Below are 22,798 nucleotides of genomic sequence, written 5' to 3'. Positions count from 1 at the left end.
AGAATACGGCTTAAACTGAACAAGCGATGATTCATTCATAGCATAAGTGACATGGAACTTTCTATTTGACTTTGGCAGTAAAAATCCCATTAAAAAATTAGAGTGTAGTCATGTGCAGATAAGATGCACAAAATGTTATAAGCAGTAGCATTAAACAAAGACGATTAATTAGAAATTTAGAAGTGAGTCTGTGTACACATGTGCTACTTTGGAGGGATGGGGAACCTTCTATCTATCTGCTGAGGGCCATGCTACAGGGGGATTAGCAGCCTTAGGAAGCTCTGAAAGCATTAGATAGGGAAGACCATCAGTAACTGAATATATACAAAACATCTCATTTACATTGCTAATAATGAGCCAATCACTCATGGCCAGATTTTTCAAAATGAGTACCAACTACAGAATATACATAAGAAATGCCAAGGAAATTAACACCATACTGTCTAAGCAAGTCTAAGCAAGTAGATTAACTTCACTCCGAAAACATTGCCTAGGAAGTCTCAAATTAGACAAAATGTTAGCCATTTTTAACTTCTGTAAAAATTTTGCCAATTAACAAGATTGGGAAATCCTCTTGAACCCTCTTAAGTACCTGAATAAATATTTTTCAAGTGAGAGTTCCAAGGACATTAATGAAATTTCCAAAGAGTTAAACAGCTCATAATGCCTGAAACAGACCACTGGGGCTTCTGGAGTCTGTTCCTTTTTATGGTCTCTGATTAGACACGGGCCACTCATGGAACCTTCTGTGATGATGGAAAGGCTTTATATCTGCTATGTCCAGTTGGCTGCCACTAGCCACTTGTGCAAGCAAGCACTTGAAATGGGGCTAGTGCAACTGACAAAGTGAACTTTTATTTTATTTAATTTTAATTCATTGAAATTAAAAGAGTCATATGTATAAACAACAAGGTCCTGCTGTGTAGCACAAGGAACTATATACAATATTCTGTAATAAACCATAGTAGAAAAGAATACAAAAAACAATATATATATGTATAACTGAATCATGTTGCTGTACATCAGAAATTAACACAACATTGTAAATCAACTATACTCCAAAAGAATATATTTTTTAAAAAAAGTCATATGTGACTAGTGGCTACCATACTGGGCAGCCTAGCATCTAGAAATCAGAGGATCTCATAACATCGATAAAAAAAGTATATTTCTTTATCACAAGTCATTCCAGTTAGGCTTTTTTAGAAAATAAAATATGTATTCTAACTATAGACACCACATAAAAATACAGTTTAGAGCAAATTCATAGTTTTTTTCTTCCTTCAAATAATCATCTTGGAAATCCTCAAGAGAGAGAAATATCAATTAAAAGGGACTCATCATGAAAAGTCCAGGATGGTATTATGAGAGTCTCATAATCCTAAGCGTCATGATACATTTGTAAAGAGAGATACTGAACAAGTGGCATCTGAGTGCTGAGTCTTGTATCTGGTCCAGGGCAAGTCACTTACCTGGCATCGGCTTCACTGTAATATTCTCTTGCCACTATGTCTTCAAACAATTCACCTCCAGTAACTCTGTGAAGACAAACAAGATATTCACATTAAAAAAAAGAAGAAATTAGAGATAGCTTCCTCCACAAGAGGGCAGACAGCAGGATCAAGCAGTATCAGCAGTATTTCATCTTGTGGAACTGAAAACCACAGCCACAGAAAGATAGAGAAAATGAAAAAGCAGAGGACTTTGTGCCAGATGAAGGGACAGGATAAAATCCCAGAAAAACAACTAAATGAAGAGGAGCTAGGCACCCTTCCAGAAAAAGAATTCAGAATAATGATGGTGAAGATGATCCAGGACTTTGAAAAAAGACTGGATGCAAAGATTGAAAAGTTTACCAAAGACCTAGGAGTAAAGAGCAAACAAACGGAGATATGTAACACAATAACTGAAATGAAAACTACACTAGAAGGAACCAACAGCAGATTAATGGAGGCAGAAGGGCGAATAAGTGAGCTGGAAGTCAGACTGGTGATAATCACTGATGTGGAAAAGAATAAGGAAAAAAGAATGAAAAGAACTGAAGACAGCCTAAGATACCTCTGGGACAATGTTAAACACACCAACATTCACATTATAGGGGTCCCAGAAGGAGACGAGAGAGAGAAAGGACCTGAGAAAATATTGGAAGAGATTATAGTTGAAAACTTCCCTAACATGGGAAAGGAAATAGCTACCCAAGTCCAGGAAGTGCAGAGAGTCCCAGGCAGGATAAATCCAAGGAGAAACACGCCAAGACATAGTGTAGTCAAATTGACACAAATTAAAGACAGAGAAATGTTATTAAAAGCAACAAGGGAAGAACGACAAATAACATACAAGGGAACTCCCATCAGGGTAACAGCTGATTTCTCAGCAGAAACTCTGCAAGCCAGAAGGGAGTGGCACGATATATTAAAAGTGATGACAGGGAAGAACCTACAACCAAGAATACTCTACCCAGCAAGGATCTCATTCAGATTCGATGGAGAAACCCAAAGCTTTACAGACAAGCAACAGCTAAGAGAATTCAGCACCACCAAACCAGCCCTACAACAAATGCTAAAGGAACTTCTCTAAGTGGGAAACATAAGAGAAGAAAATGACCTACAAAAACAACAACAAAACAATTAAGAAAATGGTAATAGGAACATACATATCGATAATTACCTTGAATGTAAATGGACTAAATGCACCAACCAAAAGACACAGACTGGCTGAATGGATACAAAAACAAGACCCATATATATGCTGTCTACAAGAGACCCACTTCAGACCTAGGGACACATACAGACGGAAAGGGAGGGGATGGAAAAAGATATTCCATGCAAATGAAAATCAAAAGAAAGCTGGAGTAGCAATAGTCACATCAGATAAAATAGACTTTAAAATAAAAAAATGTTACAAGCGACAAGAAAGGACATGACATAAAGATCAAGGGATCCATCCAAGAAGAGGAGATAACAATTATAAATATATATGCACCCAATATAGGAACACCTCAATACACAAGGCAAATGCTAACAACTATGAAAGAGGAAATGCAAGGCAGAAACAGAGACACAGACGTAGAGAACAAACACATGGACACCAAGTGGGGAAAGCGGGGAGGGCTGTGGGGGGATGAATTGGGAGATTAGGATACCAAATTGTACACTCTAAATATATGCTGTTTATTGCCTGTTAACTGTATCTCAATAAAAGTTCTTAAAGAAAAATAAAGAAGAAACTAGGCATAAATAGATTTGCACCAGTGTTCATATAGAATATGTTTTCAGTTTACTTTAAAAATTATTATCAAAACAGAAAGCATATTAAAACATTGTAAGACTCCATAATAGTCAATTTATATAAATCTAAACATTCCCATCTTTTCTGTTTGTCTTTGTATCGCTAGATCCCAAGGATACCATTTTCTGTGTACCATAAATACACTCAGACATGCCTTACAGAAAACAGTTTCTATGAAAGTCTTCAATTCTTTAAATATTAACTGAGGTCTGACGAAGTGTGTGGAGCTATTTACGAACATTTTCTGAACAAAAAGAGAGGGTAATACATGGGTGTAGACTATGAGTTTTGCAGGTTGCATTTCTCTGGAAGGGCTCGCTTTTTAAACGGCAATGAACATGCCTTTATGAGCTAAAGATGGCCTTCCAAAATACATACCCCTTTGGGGCTGAGTGCTTGGTTTTCCTTGTAAAGCACCCCCACCTCCTTTAGGTTCTTTGCCAGTAAATGAAGACTCAGGTTTCAGCAGCATCCGGGGAGGCAACAGTGATCCCTGGCCAACTAGGAAGGGCCCATGCCTGTGTGCCATTTTTAACAAAGTGAAGACTTCCCCACAACCCAGGAATGAGATCTGGTTACTCCAGGACTTCATTCAAACTGTGGACTTCGAGGTTCTCTAAACAAGGACATGTAACGGTCTGTGGGATTCATTTCTTCTCCAGGTCCAACAGATGACTGCTTTGGGGCTAGAATTCCCTAACCTGTGATTCTCTGGCTTAGGCTTCTCTTCTCCCCGCTTAAAAAAAAAAAAATGAGTTTTTAAATTTTAAAAAGTCACATAATTTTGTAGTAAAATTTTAAAATATGCAAATGTACCAAGTCTTCCCCTATCTCTTGATCCCAATTCCACTCTCTGGAATAGACTAATTTTAAGTTTATGTGTGTCCTTTCAACTTTGTGTGTATCTTTTAACATTATACATTTCCCTTTGCAAACACACAAAAAGAAACATCTCACTAAAGTGCGATACACGAAAATTAGGCTAATTGCGTTTTCCATTTTCCACTAAATCATGGGCACTGTTTCCTGTCAGAAGCATTTTTCCCCCTATTTAAAATGAGGGGGGTGTGTGTGTGTGATCTTTGAGAGTATTTCTAGAAGATAAATTCTTAAAAGTAAAATTAATGGGTCAAAGAGTATCCATATTTACTACCTTCCCAAATGGTTGTACCTCCAGCATTAAGGACGGACAGGCCCACGCCATTACTAATAATGGTTACAGTCAAAAAAAGAAAGTGCCTATCAATTGAGAAAAAGTTAGCTCATGTTAATATGAATTTGATTATTAGTGAAATGAATCATTTTCATATGTATTTATCAGTCATTCCTTCCTCTGTTGTGATCTGACTTGATTTTAAAAGAAAATTTCAGCTTTGGAGTTTAATCTTCTAAGAGCTAACATTTGTTGAGTGCTTACCACGTGCCACCCAGGGTGCTAGGCTTTATGTTAACTGATAAATTCTCATAATTTAGGATGGTTTTACCACTAGCCCAGTTTATTGCTGAGAAAGTGGAAGTACAGAGACGTTAAGTAACTTGCCCAATTTTACATAGCCTTGAGTGGCACAGGCGGGCCATCCACTCCACAGCCCATACGCTCAATCACTACACAGTACAGCTTTTTTAATAACTACACTGTCCATCTTTCTGGAGGTTTAGAAGGTATGAGTCATTTGGTCAAGCACTGGGTGAAGGTATAAAGCTTGCTGTATGTACGTTACAGAGTGTGAGACCAAATTAATCTAAGATAGGGGTTTTTTTGTTGTTCTTGTTTGTTTTTTGCTTTAATAAGTTCTGAAACATTGTCAGATGATAACATGTTCCAGGGATCACCAGTTATTATTCTCGTCTGTACTCTCCTCTCCTAAATGAAAAGATGTGATACTAAAAACTTTAAATTTGTCTGAAGGTTTACACAACTTTCCCCCATTTCCATTGCATTCTGGATATTTGTAAGTTGAAGTTACTATTTTCAGTTCTATTACTTTTACGTATAAAATGGACATCTAAGATTATTATTTAAAGCTTCACATGGGGTTGTTATAAAAACTGTGGTTATGTGTACAATGTAATTTCATTTACTGGTACAGCTAAGTTTTTCTCAATCATGCAACATACCGTAGACAAGTTATGACACAAAGTAACCAAATATCAGACAGAAAGTACTTCCAACAAATCTATTATTGTCTCTATAACGATGATAACAGTTTTGTGGGATGTCTTCCTCTGAATGTGACCAATGTAGATATGATACATGTTCATATTTATCTCTGTTTCTGACCACAGGTACCAAGAAAATCTGTATATATTACAAACAATTTTGGATTGTTAAAGTGTTTGATATTGGTTAAAAAGCCCACTGTCATTAATAAAATTGCTACTGCATATATAGTAGCTTCTTAAATATATTATATACTCCAGGAGAATTGTCAAATCTGAAATCACTAGGATCAGGACTTACTGATCTTTGTTACCTTAGCACCTAACCCAGCAACTAAGACATAACATTTGTTCAAGTAGCGAGTGCTGAAATAATGATTAAATGAATTACTCAAGTCAGAAAATCATGTTACCCATCTACTATAAGTTTAGAGTTTACATGTGCTTAAAAAGAAAAAAGAAAACACCAAACTTTAGCTACACATGACAATAGGTTTTATTTCTTAAGAGGTTTATGTCTAAGGAAGAATACTGAAAAGTCAGGTATAAGTATTAAACAAATATAAGGGGTATAAAGTTTTATGTTGAGTTGGAGATTGCGTGGTCAACTGTCTCTGACACTACTCTTTCTCATTTCTAGCATTCATTTTTCTCATTATTTAAAAACATCCTTTATTGTATAACAAAGGGAGTCCAACTCGAGGATGGAAGATGCCTTAGAGGACTGGGGCGGGGAGGGTGGGGGGGGGACTCGAGGGGGGGGGGAGTCAAGGAAGGGAGGGAATATGGGGATATGTGTATAAAAACAGATGATTGAACCTGGTGTACCCCCCCAAAAAAAAAAATCCTTGTGCGAATGAAGCCATTTTATCATTTTTGTCTTATGTATGATAAATGTCTGAGAAGGAAAAAATGGGGTTCTAATAGAACACACTGCCTTCAAGAGCAACTAATGAATTTTCTAACTTGAACACATTTCTATACTCACATTATTGTTTAATGCAGCACAAAATTAAGCAGCAGTTACTACAGATTTTGGAAAATTTTTAGTATGCTACGTGAAGTTTCATACAAACTCACAAATCAGTCTCATGAATAAACTGTTAGATGAATTAATTAGGGATTTTGTGAATAAATTGATGTTAGGGCTCTGTATGATATAAGGCAGCTCAATTATATATTTGAAACATTAATTACCACTTATGAACCTCTAGAACATTAGAGCTTACAGGAAAAGAAGGTAATTCTAGAACGATGAAAAGATGAGACGTCATACATCAAAAAGAGAAATATTGCTGTTGTTGCTGTTGTTATTTATGGGAATGCTGATTCATTTTGTGTTATCCAGCAAGAATGAATTATTCATGCTCCTGGTACATATATTTGTGAATTATATCAGAAATGGTTGAAAGTAGTTTCATCTTGAATAAAACATTTATAAAATTTCACAAGGATTACAGCTTTGACTATGACACTGAGCAGCTACTAGAGTCCAAGATTGGACTTTGGAAGAGAAAATGGGGCCATGTTAATTCAAGAATCAGCACTGATGTAGAGATGAGGCCATGCCCAAGGTGGTGGGGCAAAACCCAGGAACCTCAGGCTGTAGTCACACTGGAAAACAGGAACCCAGGGCAGGGCCCGGCTAACGCACAGTGAGGAGGCGATCTCTCCAAGGCAGGGCCAGAAGTGTCTCCTAGATAAAGAAGTGATTCCGCCCAGAACTCTAAGTATAAGCTGAAGAACAAACCCAAAGAGCAGAGGCCAGCGGACTTGAAATCCAAGGCTCTGAACAGAGACAGCAGAAATCATGTTAGCAAAGAATCACCATGGTCAAATTTTTGTTTGTCCAAAAATATTACATGTGCTGCCTTGCATTTGGGTGACGAATGTGTTTTCTAGTGCCCTCCTGGGCAGAAGCCATGATGGTGATGTGTTTGTCTGTGTTGCCTGCATGGTGCCCGGCACACTGTCTTCCATAGCGTTGAACAACAGCAGCAAATATCCACTGGGTGCTCACCACATGCCAAGCCCAAGTACTGTTCTAAGTCTCTATGGGTTGTAGCACAACAACCTCATGAGGTAGATACCAGTGCTATTATTTCCATTTTACACATGAGGAGACTGAATTAGTGGAGGTTAAGGACTTTTCCCAAGAACACATAACACAAGAAAGAAAAAGCGTTTGTTTATTCCCATCATGCTACCCTAATCGTTACCCCTTGGACACAAGCTGGAGAGCAGGGCAGGTCAAAGATCTCTGGAGAGCCCAAAGGACCATGTGAAAAGACTGGGAAGAACAGTGACAGAGGCATTCCCGTGTATATCCCCTTAAATTCTTGGATTAAAGTCAGACCAAGTGCTGGTGAGGGCTGGGTCAGAGTGAAGCTGTTCAGGGTTCATTAACAGGATTGTTACTGGCCTTTTTGGCCAGATCATCCTTCACCATGTGGGATAGTCCCTTGAATGGCAAGACTGTCAGCACCTGGCCCCACAATAGGTGCCAACAGCACTACCTTGTCAGTGTGTCAATCCTGCTATTCCTAGTCACCCCAAGGTCCCCACAAAGAGCCACTGAGCTAAGGGAACAAAGCCTATGGAGAAACAATTAAAAAGTTAGGCCTTCTTAGCACCATTCTAACATATACAGTCAACCAAGCCAATCTTTGGGCAGACATCTAGGATGGAACATTGTATCTTCAGTACTTTACAGCCTGCCTGGCAGATAGAAAGAGCTTAATAAATATTTTTTGAGTGAATAAATTATTAAATAATTAAATGGGTTAATGAAACTAGTCCACAATTTTATGGTTTAACCCATATTTAAGCTAGAATTTGAGGGTAAAGAGGCCTAACTACCTTTCATATTATTTCTCTACTAATCTCTAGACAAATCCTGCTGACTATCTTCAAAATGGACCTTGAATCAAGACTTCTTCCCATCTCCACTACAATGTCACGAGTCCAAATCATCACTGTCACCTGCACTACTGCAATGACCTCCTAATTGGCACCATCTCCTCTCTTGCCCCTCTGCCATCAATTCTCCAGACAGCAGCTTTAAATGTACATTGAATTTTGTCTCATGCCTACATGAAGCTCTTAAATACCTGCCCACTGCTTTCCCAGGCAAAATCCTCACATGACCTGCCTGTCTCCTGACCCTCCTTGGTGCCCCTCTCCGTCCTGCTCCAACCACTCCCTCTTCTTCCTCCACTTCCTCAAGTGCACCAAGCTCCTTCCTGTCCCCAGGCCTTTTCATGTACATCTCTCTCTTCCAGAACATTCCCATCTTCTCTATCTTTACTATTTGGTGAGTAAACCCCTCTTATCCTTCAAAATTTGGCTTAAATTTTATATCCTCAGACCCCCTACTCATCTGAGTTATCCTACACCCTTAGAACCCTGTGTTATTCTCCGTAACACTTATCACCATTATAATCACGTATCTGTCTGTATACCCATTTGTTTAATGTTTGTCTCCCTACCTGTATGGTTGTTCTGGGAGGGTAAAATCTGTTCCTCCTTTTTCACTATAAAATATCAAGTGCTGACTCACAGTGCTTGTGCCAAGCTCATTAAATGCTTGTTAAGTGAATGATCCCAGAGTTTTATATTTCACCAAGAGCCAGATGTGTGGGATGATCACATATAAATGCCATAATGTTTTTGCTGCTGACATCATATCACTTACCATTACATTTTATAAGAAAGCAGGGATCTCTCAGGCAGTTTTCCCCTAGAAATCATGTATTTCAGGTTTGGATCTTTTAGTATCTTTCCCATAAGACAGAGTTTGTGAACTAATCATGTCTGATCACAAATGCAGGAAGTATTTGTTGACTCCATTATAAAGGCACATACTTGGATTAGAGAGGGGAATAAAAACATGGTGTTTTATGATTCTAGGAAGATAACTAGCTGTGTTTATATTTCATTTTCTGAAGACCTGAACCCATATATCCTTTTTTTCTTTTATTATAATTGAGTACAGAGATCAAGAATATCTATATGTTCAACTTCTATTTGGTATTATGTCCCTTTCATATGTTCAGAAAAACATATGAAAGCTCTTGGTGAATGATGCACTTTAAGATGAGTCAAGTGGTGTAACCACGACAAGACCAGGATCAGATGTGTCAGCCAGTGGCAACGGTGGGCATGGAGGCAGCTGATGCAAACCGGGGATGGATGGATTCAAAACACAATTCTGGTTCACTGTTAATGCCACTGTCAGTATCTTTTTTAGCTAAGATCAGTTTATTAAGTAATTTTCTAGCTGAATACCCAGTATTTGATAACACCTCTGAAGTAGCAGATTATCTGAGGTTGTCCAGAAATGATTTTCTGAATGGATTCCAAATTGTACGATGGAAATCAAAAAAGGCTGAGGGTTGCTTTAACAGAAGGCCCAACGAGTTTCTTATTGATTCTGATGTAGACAGATTTACTGAGTCATACTAAGAATTACAACAGAGATAAAACGGAGACAGGCCATTGGAACTGTTCCATTCAAAATCTGAGTCAGGCCAGGAGGAAAGGCAACACACTGGGTGAGGCCCAGGGTGGGATATTAAGGCAGGACAGTGTATTCACAGGCACTGTCCAACCTGTAGTATTAAGCAGAGCAGGGGGAGTGGAGTGGGGTTGCAGGGTCTGAAATCCTTCAAAGAAGCTCTTACTTTACCCCTGTTTTTCTTTCCCTTCAATATCACTCTGGATTTCTGCATCCTCTCTCAATTCTAAAACTCATGCCAACTCTACTTTATAATCCCCTCCTCATTCCATCTTTCACAAATGCAGATGAAAAATTTGAAACACTACCAAAAGTTCATATTCTTAAAGTTGTTTTTCTTCTTCAGTGACTAAGAAAAAGAATGAATGAAAACAGTGTTGCTAACCTCAATTAGGGACACAGGGAATAAAGCAAAAGTGAGATAGGTTATTTTCATTCTGTTAATATCACAGACCTCCTCAAGTGAGCAAATCAGCCATTAAGCTTATTATATTTGTGTGTGTGTGTGTGTGTGTGTGTGTGTGGTTTAACAAGATGCCTTAATCTAAGATTGATTACATGCTCAGGCAACGTTTTGCAAAGATGTGCATATCAAAATGAATGCTTCCTGAAGGCTAGGAATAGACTGCAATTCCATGCATTAAAAAAAGTTTGATACAAATTGATATCATAATGGGATACCAACTCACACCCATTAGGATGGTTACCATAAGAAAAACCCAGAACATAACAAGTGTTGGTGAGGATGTAGAGAAATTGGAACACTTGTGCACTACTGGTAGAAATGTAAAATGGTACAGCTGCTGTGGAAATCAGTATGACAGCTCCCCCCGCCCCAAATTTTTTAAATAGAATTACCATTGATTCAACAATTTTACTTCTGGGTATATACTTAAAAGAATTAAAGGCAGGGTCTTTAAAAGATATCTGCACCACCATGTTCACAGCAGTATTATTCACAATAGTTAAAACATGGAAGCAACTCAAGTGTTCACTGGCTGATGAGTAGATAAGCAAAATATGGTTATGCAGACAATGAAATACTGTTCAGTCCTAAAAAGGAAGTAAATTCTGACATATGCTACAACATGGATGAACCCTGAGGACATTATGCTACATGAAATAAGCCAGTCAAAAAAGACAAATATTGTATGATTTCACTTACATGAGGTACTTAGAGGAGTCAAAATCAGAGAGACGGAAGGTAGAATGGTGGTTGCCAGGGACTGAAGAGAGGGAAGAATGGGGAGTTACTGTTTAGTGGATGCAGAGTTTCAGTTCTGCAAGATGAAAAGAGTTCTATAGATGCATGGTGATGATGGCTTCCCAATAATGTGAGTGTGCTTAATGCCAGTTAACTGGACATTTAAAAATCATTAAGTACTTTTTATGTTATGTGTATTTTACAATAAAAAATTTTTAATCAAAAAATATTTCATGATGATGATGATGGCATGAAAAACAGTATAATCTAACACAGACTAAATAAATATTGCTACTTCCTATTCCTTTGTGGGTCCCAGAAGGATTTAGAAAATTATCCATATCATAATCCTGAGCGCTAATAAACATTTCTACATCAGCCGGTTGTTAAAACTGATCATTTGTCCCACTGCTACTTTTCACTTTTAGGCAGCGTGGTCAAACAGGGCATGAAGCAGATTCAACACAATATCAACTGGCTTGTTATTAGCCAACTGTGTGAGGTCAGGTCAGGAGAAAATTTTTTCCATGCTGTATTTTGCCTATTCATAAAATTCAAAGAAAAAAGACAGCATTTCTCCCTATTCAGAGCCGGCAGATAACGCTTGTGCAATTTGTGCTCTATACAAAGGCACAAGCCAAGGAGGCAAGGGAGGGCTGTATTCCACCCTTATTCTACTCTCTAAGCAAAGTGCCCACACTAGCAGCTTTTTCTAATGGCACAGAAACACCAACAGGCTAACAGTGGCTCTATCCATATCTGACAAAGTTCCATGACTAATTCAGTTCACATTATTCCCTACTCACCAAAATATGACCACCATGACCCCAGAACCCCTTTGAAATACCCAAGAACACTTATTGAGGCAGACGCAGTGCTCTCATCCTAGGCATATCAAATTTGAAAGTAAATGCTCTTTCTGTACTGTCTGTGAGGTGTGAGCCATTCGTTAAATTCTTTATAAGTCCTAATGGAAATCGTAAAATTGAAATTTAAGGCTGTGCAAGCTGTGTTTCGAGATCAGCAGAATTGTTTGCCTCTCTCACGTCTTATCATAGAACATATCTTTTTTTTTGGACTTGGGGGTTAGTCTACTAAGGGGCAGACTATGTCTTTGGCAATTGCTGACTTGCAATTACACAGCTTTGCACCAGTCCTACTCTTAGCTCCTCAAAATCCTGCTTGGCGCATGCACAGATTTTCTGAGGATGGATGAGTTGATAAAAGAATAAACACTCAATTCTCCAGAAGAAGACACAACTACAGACATCACAGTGCCTATGCCTATATAAAAAGAAGAAAAAAAGAAAGAAAAAACTGATAATACACCCAGGTAGACTGTGGTGAGTGCCCTACTGAGGCATTAGGCTTCCCTGCCAAGCATGGGCTCTGGCCCCTTAGATTTCTAGTCCCTGGAGCTGAAGCTGAGCCCATACACAAATGTGCAAGACACTCTTGGAGGTAAGGAGTCTGGCTGAAGAGAGGTGGTTACAGCCTGGACCCAGAGACTGGCAACAGTAATCTTTAGTTGAAGATGTGAGACCAAAGGAGAAGTATCTTGCAACACTCAGGTAATTTGCAATGTAAATAAATCATAGAGAGAAAAATTCCATTCCTATAATTACTACCTAATTTTCTGTTTCATCTATCCAAGCTGACTGCATATCCTGTCACATTTTTTTAAAAAGTTAATTTATATATTTATAGTAAGTTTTTAAAAACTAGTGAAGTCACTGATCTTTATTTGACCTCAATATTTTTAGTAATGTCCTATAAATTATATATAGTATTTATTTTGCATATCATATATTCATATAACATCTCACTTACAAAAATATAGATTCTTATTTTAAGAAGTGAGAGGAAAATTTCTAACATATCATACACCTCAACAAGATTTCTGATACCTCATACTTTAATGTGCATAAAAAACTAAAAACCAAAAAGAGGAAAAAAAGCAATCACCATTTATAGATTTACATATACTACAGATATTCTAAAGACTCACAAGAGAATATTTACAACATATGTTTTTAAGAGAGTGGAAAAGTCCATCTAATTAGAAACAATTTGAGTACTGTGAAGAAATTATCTATTAACTACACGACTGGAATTCAGTAAATCTATCAGAAGTAATACTATATAAAAAAAAACTAAAATCTTGATACTTGTGCTATCTCTTGTCATTTACTAGACTAAGTTTCAAGTAATATAATGTGGACATGATTATTCTAAATTTACCTTCATATTAAAATCACTGCCATTTAAAAAATCTCTTGTATTACCACAATATTTGCTCATATTTTATTTACTTTAAAAAAAAATCTGCCACGAGCCCTCTGATGAGTGCTACTAAGCAATCGTCATCACCTTATAAACTACACATCATTAATCTTACATATCCTGAACCAGCTTAGGACTCCTGCCGACATTCCACTGAATTTTCCTGTGAATTCCTGTTTTCATTGTTAATGCCAAGGCAACTGCCTTTGACTGAAAATATCACTGCAGTTAAGTTTTGTTTCACAAGTTAACTGGGCTGAAACAGCTCGTGTATCTCAGTAATTCATCTAAAAGTTGGCTTTAGTCACCAGAAGAATGAGCTTATATTTAACCACAAAATGTTTGGATCATCTTATGAAAGCAGCAAAGCCACTATAACTGATGGGCAAATTTATACTCCAAAACCACGATTCTAACATATTTCTGACTAACGTGACTCTAGAAAGAATCCTGGGATAGAGGGGACAGATGAGTGAACCTAGTGATCCAATGATACATCCCTGTAAGACAATGCTCGGAAACACTGGGGTTTTCCAAGATGACAGGTATGAGTTTTGACTACTCTGGAGACCAACAGACTCTCTGCTGGAGAGGACATACTGTTACTGCTGGTCCCTGTGGGTGTGTAGATGTTTACAAAGGAAGGACTCAAGCTTACGGGGTTGCAAGCTATTAAATAGTGCTTGCTGTTTTGTGAATTCAGGGAATAGCAGGAACTGCCCCACTAAGTTCTCCAGTTAGAGACGCATTTGCTCTCACATTTTCTCCCTGATAATACAAATAGCCATGAGGAGTTAAGCTGGTCACCTATTACATCAGTATCTTTTACATATTAATTTTACAAATATTACCAAACTGTATCCTTAATATGTATGAGGCTTGCCCATACTAACTGACAGGGATATAAAGAATTGAGTTGTAAGTTCTACCATCAAGCTTTTAGTTTATTAGAAAAAGTAGAAGAATAAATTGAAAAGTATCTTTCTGATGAACATGCTTTAAAGCATAGGTCTGTTTTTAAATCCTTAAGACCTGGCAAATCCTAGTAACTAGAATATCTTCTCATTTACATAGGAAGTATGTGCACCTGTAAGTAAAAGTTTCACCAATACTCATCTTTTTGGCATGATAAAAAGAAAAAAAAATTAGCATGAATGTGGACGCTGTAAGAATAAGCAGTAAGTACCATCCACCCTGAAGCATTATACCGATGGGCGGTCCTGCTACTTTCTCCATTTTCACAGAGGGCTTTCGACCACTGCTATATGAATTCAAGAAGTTACACTCTTTATACACAGCATAAGCAAAAAGAGAGGAGGGAGTAATAAACTCACAGAGGATAAAAGACAGGAGAGGATTATAAATTCCTTCTAGGGGTCAGAGAAACCTTGAAGATTGAAGTACTGTTGGCAAAAGAATTTACATAAATGAGAAAGAGTTGGCCAGGAAGAAAAAGGGATCAAAAGGACTGGAAATAGGAATCTCAATCTCTTCTTCTTTGATCCCAATATTGTTTCCTTCCATTGTTCACAATAAATACTCAGGATATACCTTATTACTAAAGGGACTTACAGAAGCTATATTCTCCCAAATGCTATAAATTCTTTTTGGTATGATCTAGTGATCATGCTTTCACACTGGAAACTGGTAGTGAGTTAATTTCTAGTATCACAATGTTTCCCTAAATATCTGAATAAACATATTAATAAAGAATCAATCCAGCATGTTTTTTTTAAGATAATGCTGGATTAATTTTCACACAGGGTTATAGAAATAATATTTCTTGAAGGGGTGTGTAGGGTAGTAATTTCATTTTTACAAATATACCAAGAATTAGTCCTGGTTTTATTCCCAATGTTTTGATTCGGTCAATGGCAAATAAGTAATTTAGTACTTGTTTCTAGGTTTAGCACTCATTCTCATAAATTCTTCTCCGTGTTTCAGCTTGAGTATTCTATTGCCAACATAGTACACTTTTTATCAGACAACAGATTTCTTATTTTTTTACTTTGTATTTTTAGTTGGGTCTGGAATATTATTGTGATTTATTGCACACATGTATGCATACACTTGCACACACACCCACTTACTTCATAAGTGTGAAAAAACACAGCTCCATTTGCTTTGCTAATTTTATCTAACGTTTTATTGGCTATACAATATTTAATGAATTTCAAAATAAAAAATGAGAATCATAGTAAAGCTATAGAAATTCAGTTTAATTAGCTGAATAGCCATATTTCTGAATTATGGAGTATTTTTCTAAGGAAATGAAGCTATATTTCTTTTAAATAAAAGGTAATAGAGCCTTCTTTGCCTCCTTTGCAAATTAGAGGTTCTGCCAGAGCTCCATTTGGAAATAGCTAAGAATCTTACATGAGCATGCTACAGGCAAATTATTGTGTTAAGTACTTATTTGAAATCTCATTTATACTTTCTTAGCACATTGCTTATCCAGAATAGAAAGACAGACCTAGGCCTAGATCATTCAATTACCATCAATTTAAAAAATGAATCATCTATTTGTGTATTTGTATTACTTACCTTACCTTCTAAAAGGGATGTAAGACAGCTTATCATCTGTCAAATTACCTAAATTATCAAATTTTCTCACCTGAACTCTAAGTGCATGTACTAATGTTTCTTATTCAAGTTAACATACAAAAAGAATAACAAATTTGTACTGAATTGCTACCTACAAAAATCTATACAATCTTAGATTGCCTCTATTTTTTAATCAGCAGCTCAGTAAGAGGAAATGTGCTTAAATTTAATAATTTGTGTGCTGAATTAAAAATATTTATCTGTTGCTTATTATGTGCAAGTTGCTGTGTTAAGTGCTTAATTTATTGGTTTAATCATTTGGTTTAATGGAATTTTAAAAAAATAAACAATTAGGTTTTAGAAATATATGGCTTAATTTAATTTAATTAATTACTGCAGAACTACAAACTCCTAATTCACAGTCAGTAATAGTTTCATCGCTATCCAACAGTGAGAAAACATGATCTTTAGGTTGGATTTAAAGATGAAATATATTCTTACATACACATTGAACACGGTATCTGTAGAATTATTATTGATAGCAATTCATCCCTGGAATACAAATGTTTTAAGTCAGCATAATGTTAATCAGCTTTAGCACGACGCCAAACGTAAAGCACGCTCAGATGCTCCGGACCTGGGTGCTTCAAGTCTAAAGTGTGGGTTTTCTTTCACTGAGAGCGTCCTTTCTGTCTCTGACAGAAGCCTCACTTCTGCTTCCCCTTATATATCCTTGCCCTCTCCTGCCTCCAGCTCCACAGGGAAGAGGGTGTTGCAGACATACTGAATCATTTTGTGGGACCCTGGAAAGGAAATGCTAGGATGTTTCAATGTCTTCTCGCATCTCCAACTCTTAGATGCTGGGTTTCTAGATGGGTAGATTGATGGATGGTGCTATTCTGAAGTTACCTAATGTTGGAGAAGGAAAGATGATTCACTAGGAGGCACTTCTCAAGATCAGAGGCAGCAGAGGTGGTAGTACAATTCTATTTTAGTTAATCCCTTGAATGTTGTCTATTTAACTACATTATTCAAGTCAGGAATATACCTATACTCAACTCTATATAAAGAACAGGTAAAAACAAGCAAATTCAGCATAGAGTTAATATATCCCCTAAATACACTCAATATCAAGATTTGTATTTCGCTGAAGCAAATTTTAACATTAGCAGTCATTGGAAAAAGGGGAGGGAAGAATTTTGTGAAAAAATATTACAGATTGTATTGGTGTAACAGGAAGCTAGCCTTAGAATTTAAACATTCCTTAGTGCATCTATGAAATAAGACACTTCTCATGCTTCTTTTAAACTCCCATTTGTATCTATTAAATATTTACTTCTTCATTTATGAAATGTTTCCTATATCAATTCTTTATACTAAAGATGCTTTACTGCCTGGTATCCAAATTGAAATAGATGAGCTTCAAATGGGAAAACTTTCACACATACATAAATTATCAGCATCTTTTTAAGAAAAATATTTTTTCCCCGATTCTTTGAATTTGAAATATTCCAATTATTTACTTTAGAAATGATTCTTTTTCTGTGCCCTTTATCCTTGCCATCATCCTTGAGTCCTTGACCTGAAGTTACTATACTTAGATTATCATTTGTTAGATTCAAATGGTGCCATTAGATTTACAAAAGGAATTTTGGGTGACTGTTCAGTTTTCCCATTAGGATTTTCCATTTTATAAAACTGCTAGAAAGCTGTAAAATCACTAAACTTAGAAGAATTTGAATTAAATTAAGAAATTCAAAGCTACATAAGAGGAGCTATTTATTTAATTACCACTAATAGCAAAAGCACAGAAACAACCTAAATGACCATCTTTGTAAGAATGGATTAATAATTATGATGCCATAATATATTACACTAAAACTAAAATTATAATAATGAAGGTGATGTATGAACAAAAAAATGTGTTTATAGTAGAAAAGAAAGTATTAGAATACAAAATAATTCAGTACATGAATGTCATTGTAAAAATATAAATATTCTCATTTTCCCTCATTTACTTGTAGAACACCCTAATCCTTTGAGGTTTATGCCAACTGCCATATTGCCATCCATCACGCCCTCATCTCTGTTACCCTTACCACTTATAAATAGTCACCTCCTCCCCCTCTCACCCCACCCTGACAGCTTCCATCTATTTTTTAATTGACTTCACTCTCTACTTAGCTCTTCCCACACTCTACCCTTTTAGTTCCTTGAAGCAGTTCTGGGTGATGACAAGGTCAAAGAAACGGGCAAGGTACAAGTAGCTGACATAAATTTAAAGTATAAGTAACTAAATACATACATTAGAATTTGTGACCACAGCCTATGATTTTTCCTCAAAAAGAATCCCAGCCCCTACTTTTATTCAACATAGTTTTGGGAGTCCTAGCCATGGCAATCAGAGAAGAAAAAGGAATAAACGGAATCCAAATTGGAAAAGAAGTAAAACTGTCAGTGTTTGCAAATGGCATGATACTATACATAGAAAATTCTAAAGATGCTACCAGAAAATTACTAGAGCTCATCAATGAATTTGGTAAAGTTGTAAGATACAAAATAAATGCATAGAAATCTGTTGCTTTTCTATACACTAACAACAAAAGATCAGAAAGGGAAATTAAAAGAACAACCCCATTTACGATCACATCAAAAAGAATAAAATACCTAGGAATAAACCTACTTACAGAGGCAAAAGACCTGTACACTGAAAACTATATAAGATGCTGGTGAAAGAAATCAAAGATGACACAAGCAGATGGAAAGATATGCCATGCTCTTGGCTTGCAAGAATCAATAGTGTCAAAATGACTATACTACCAAAGGAAATCTACAGATTCAATGCAATACCTATCAAATTACCAATGGCATTTGGTAGGGACTAGAACAAAAAATCTTGAAATGTGTATGGAGACACAAAAGACCTCAAAGAGCCAAAGCAATCTTGAGAAAGAAAAACTGAAAAATCAGGCTCCCTGACTTCAGACTATATGACAAAGCTACAGTCATCAAAACAGTATGGTACTGGCACAAAAACAGAAATATAGATCAATGGAACAGGATAGAAAGCCCAGAAATAAACCCATGACCCTATCCACAATTAATTTACAACAATGGAGGCAAGAATATACAACGGAGAAAAGATAGTCACTTCAATAAACGGTGCTGGGAAAACTGGAGAGCTACTTGTAAAAAAAATGAAATTAGAACATTCTTTAACACCACACACAAAAATAAACTCAAAGTGGATTAATGATCTAAATGTAAGATCAGCTACTATAAAACTCTTACAGGAAAATATAGGCAGACCTCTCTCTGACATATATCACAGCAATATCTTTTTCAATCTGTCTCCTAGAGTAATGGAAATAAAAACAAAATAAACAAATAGGACCTAATTAAACTCAAAAGCTTTTGCATAGCAAAGGAAACCATAAACAAAACAAAAAGACAACCCACAGAATGCGAGAAAATATTTGCAAAACGATGAGACTTGCAAGAGATCAACCTCCAAAATCTACAAACAGCTCATGCGGCTCAATATCAGAAAAACAAGCAACCTAATCAAAAAATGGGCAGAAGACCTAAACAGATACTTCTCCAAAGAAGACATGCAGATGGCCAGGAAACCATGAAGAGATGCTCAATACCGCTAATTATCAAGAAGTGCAAATCAAAACTAAATGAGATACCACCTCACACCAGTCAGAATGGCTGTTATCAAAAAGTCTACAAACAGGAGCGTCCCTGGTGGTGCAGTGGTTAAGAATCCACCTGCCAATGCAGGCGACATGGGTTCGAGCCTGGTCCAGGAAGATACCACATGCCGCAGAGCAACTAAGCCCATGCACCACAATGAAGAGCAGCCCCCGCTCACCACAACTAGAGAAAGCCCGTGCGCAGCAACAAAGACCCAATGCAGCCAAAAAAATAAATAAAATAAATACTAAAATAAATCTTAAAAAAAAAAGTCTACAAACAATAAATGCTGGAGAGGGAGAGTGAAGAAAAGGGAACCGTCCTACATTGTTGGTGGCAAAGTAAACAGCCACTGTGGAGAAAAGTATGGAGGTTCCTTAAGAAACTAAAAATAGAGCTAGCATATGATCCAGCAATCGCACTCCTGGGCAGATATCCAGAGAAAAACATGGTTCAAAAGGATACATATACCCCAAAGTTCATTGCAGGGCTGTTTACAATAGTCAAGACATGGAAGCAACCTAAATGCCTACTGATAGATGAATGGATAAAGATGATGTGGTACATATATACAATGGAATCTTATTCAGCCATTAAAAAATGAAATAATGCCATTTGCAGCCAGATGGATGGACCTGGAGATTATCATACAGAATGAAGTTAGAGAAAGACAAATATACTGCTTATATCTAAAATCTAATGTAAATTGGAACTGCCATATATACATTACTAATAAGAAAAAAAATCAAATTGTACACTTTAAATATATGCAGTTTATTGTATGTTAAATAAAAGTTCTTAAAATTTATTAAATCAAAAAATGATACGAATGAACTTATTTACAAAACAGAAACAGACTCACAGATTTAGAGAACAAACTTACGGTTACCAAGGTGAAAGGTGGGGGGTGGGGAGGGATATATTGGGAGTTTGGGATTAACATATACACACTGCTATATTTAAAATAGATAACCAACAAGAACCTACGGTATAGCACAGAGAACTCTGCTCAATACTCTGTAATAACCTAAATGGGAAAAGAATTTTAAAAAGAATAGATACATGTATATGTATATCTGAATCACTTTGCTGTACACCTGAAACTAACACAACATTGTTCATGAACTATACTCTAATATAAAATAAAAATTAAAAGAATCCCAGCCCCTTGATTCCCCCACTTTTTCTTTATCTCCAAGCCCTTTCTTGATCTCAGTGACCTCCTCATCCACTCCACATAGAGGGGATGGGCACCAGGACACTCATCAACATTCTCAAATCTCATTTATGTCACTGTTCATCTTATGCTGGGTCTCTCCACTACTTTTGACACTGCCGACCATTAGCTCCATATGCCCTTATTTCCATGAGAATCTATTCCTAGGAATTTCCTCCTACCTGTCTCATTCATAGACACTTTTTTTTTCTTCAGTCACCTCCTTAAGCTTTGACATGGAATAAGGTAATCCCTTGTGAAATGTTACTTCCTATAACTTATACTGGATATGCATGCCCGTGCATATGGAACTTGGATGTCCCAAGAGCACCTTAAATTCAATTAACTTTATTGTCTTTATCCCAAGACCTGCTTCTCCTCCCATATCCCAAATCTCATTTAATAGTACAATGAAGTTAACCAAGCCAAAAACCTGGTTAATCATCCTTCACTAACTTTACCCTCTTTTCTCCATCAGTTAATAAGCTCTGTTAATGTTGCCTCTTAAATATTTCTTGATTCACTCTATTTTTTTTTTTTCATCCTTTCTACTGCTGTCATGGTCACATAATCTCTCAACTGGAGAAATATATTGGTTTCGTGACTGATCACCCTCCTTCCAATTTTATCTCCTGCCACATGGTAACTGGCATGATCTGTCTAAAAAGCGAATCTGATTATGTGACTTCCCTGATAAAAGCTTTACCATGGCTACCCATTCCCTATGGGCTTCTTACTAGGGTCATTTTGCACATATGTGCTTCAAGTGCAATGTCAAGGCATCATTGACCCTCTCCCTAAAAGCTAAGACTCATTGGCCTCTAGTTTATACAAGGGTGAGTCAAAAATTATCCGTGGCCAGAGTGCAGATGATTTTTGACCCATCCTCGTAGTTTTAAGACCTTACGATGACATACACAGACCTCGTGAGGTGGCTCTGACTAGCAGAGCTCCTTTTATTCCACACAAATTGCCTTGGACTTCGGCTACCTGCATTACATCTTCATGCGTTTTTAATATGATTCCCTGCTGATAATGCCTAGATGGCCTAGATTTTGCTTTCCTTAAGCTTACACTTTCTTCAATAAAGAAGCCCAAGGCTTTTCCAGGAAGACTTCTCTAAAACCCACTTACAACACACTGTGCTTGTTTGATTTAAATTACACATGGCATGGAGACCACCTGCTCTACACCTAAATCCCTAAGTATATTTCAAGATCAGGAATGGCAAGGACCATGTTTTTTTTTTTTTTTTTTGGTATCTCCTATGCCTAACACAAAAGCCTAACACGATGCCTGAGACATACTAGTAGCTCAAAAACATTACTTGAAAAAGAAGTAGCTTAATAAACGTTACTGGGAAAGAACAGATGCAAATATGAAATCAGTTAAAACAGAGAAGTGGAATTATGACAATTTTTATTACTAAAATTTTCCTTTAAAGGGAGGATATAAAACTTCTGTCCTTCCAGTCATTTGTACATTTATTTTTTTAACAAGTATTTACCAAGTATCTATGTATGAGAGCCTATATATTAGGTGAAGGATATGATGATCCCAAACCTTAAAAAAACTAGAAAATATGCAATATTGTAGGACATCATCAAGTATAAGCAAATACCCATGTGATATATAAAAAGATATCAATTCAAATTTTTGAAACATAAATGCTTAGCTATTACTACAAATAAGTCAGTGGAAACATCAAATGAAAGCAGTTAAGACAGAGTCTTCAAAAAAAAATTACATGTAACCACAGGATGCGGTCAATCCCCAATCAGACCACAAACATCTTGCCACTAGGTCACTAGATGCAGATAAGCCAATGATTAGAAATGTTTTTAGCCAGCACAACAGTGTGCTGGTTTGTGAAAGAGAATCAACAGGG

The 22,798-nt window shown here is 36.7% G+C and overlaps 1 protein-coding gene across 8 annotated transcripts in view; it reads right to left on the bottom strand.

The window, feature by feature from the left end:
- CAMK2D (calcium/calmodulin dependent protein kinase II delta) overlaps positions 1-22,798 on the bottom strand; it is a 284,123-nt gene that overhangs the window by 78,111 nt on the left and 183,214 nt on the right. For all 8 annotated transcript variants that reach the window (XM_057705222.1, XM_057705215.1, XM_057705216.1 and 5 more), the window contains exon 5: positions 1,473-1,538. In XM_057705222.1, coding sequence (XP_057561205.1) covers positions 1,473-1,538 — 66 coding nt within the window. The remainder of the gene's footprint in view (positions 1-1,472; positions 1,539-22,798) is intronic.

Source organism: Hippopotamus amphibius, chromosome 13, assembly GCF_030028045.1.
Source record: "Hippopotamus amphibius kiboko isolate mHipAmp2 chromosome 13, mHipAmp2.hap2, whole genome shotgun sequence".
Classification (NCBI taxonomy): domain Eukaryota; kingdom Metazoa; phylum Chordata; class Mammalia; order Artiodactyla; family Hippopotamidae; genus Hippopotamus; species Hippopotamus amphibius.
The sequence above is the reverse complement of the archived record's forward strand: the minus strand, read 5'-3'. Positions and strand labels throughout refer to the sequence as shown.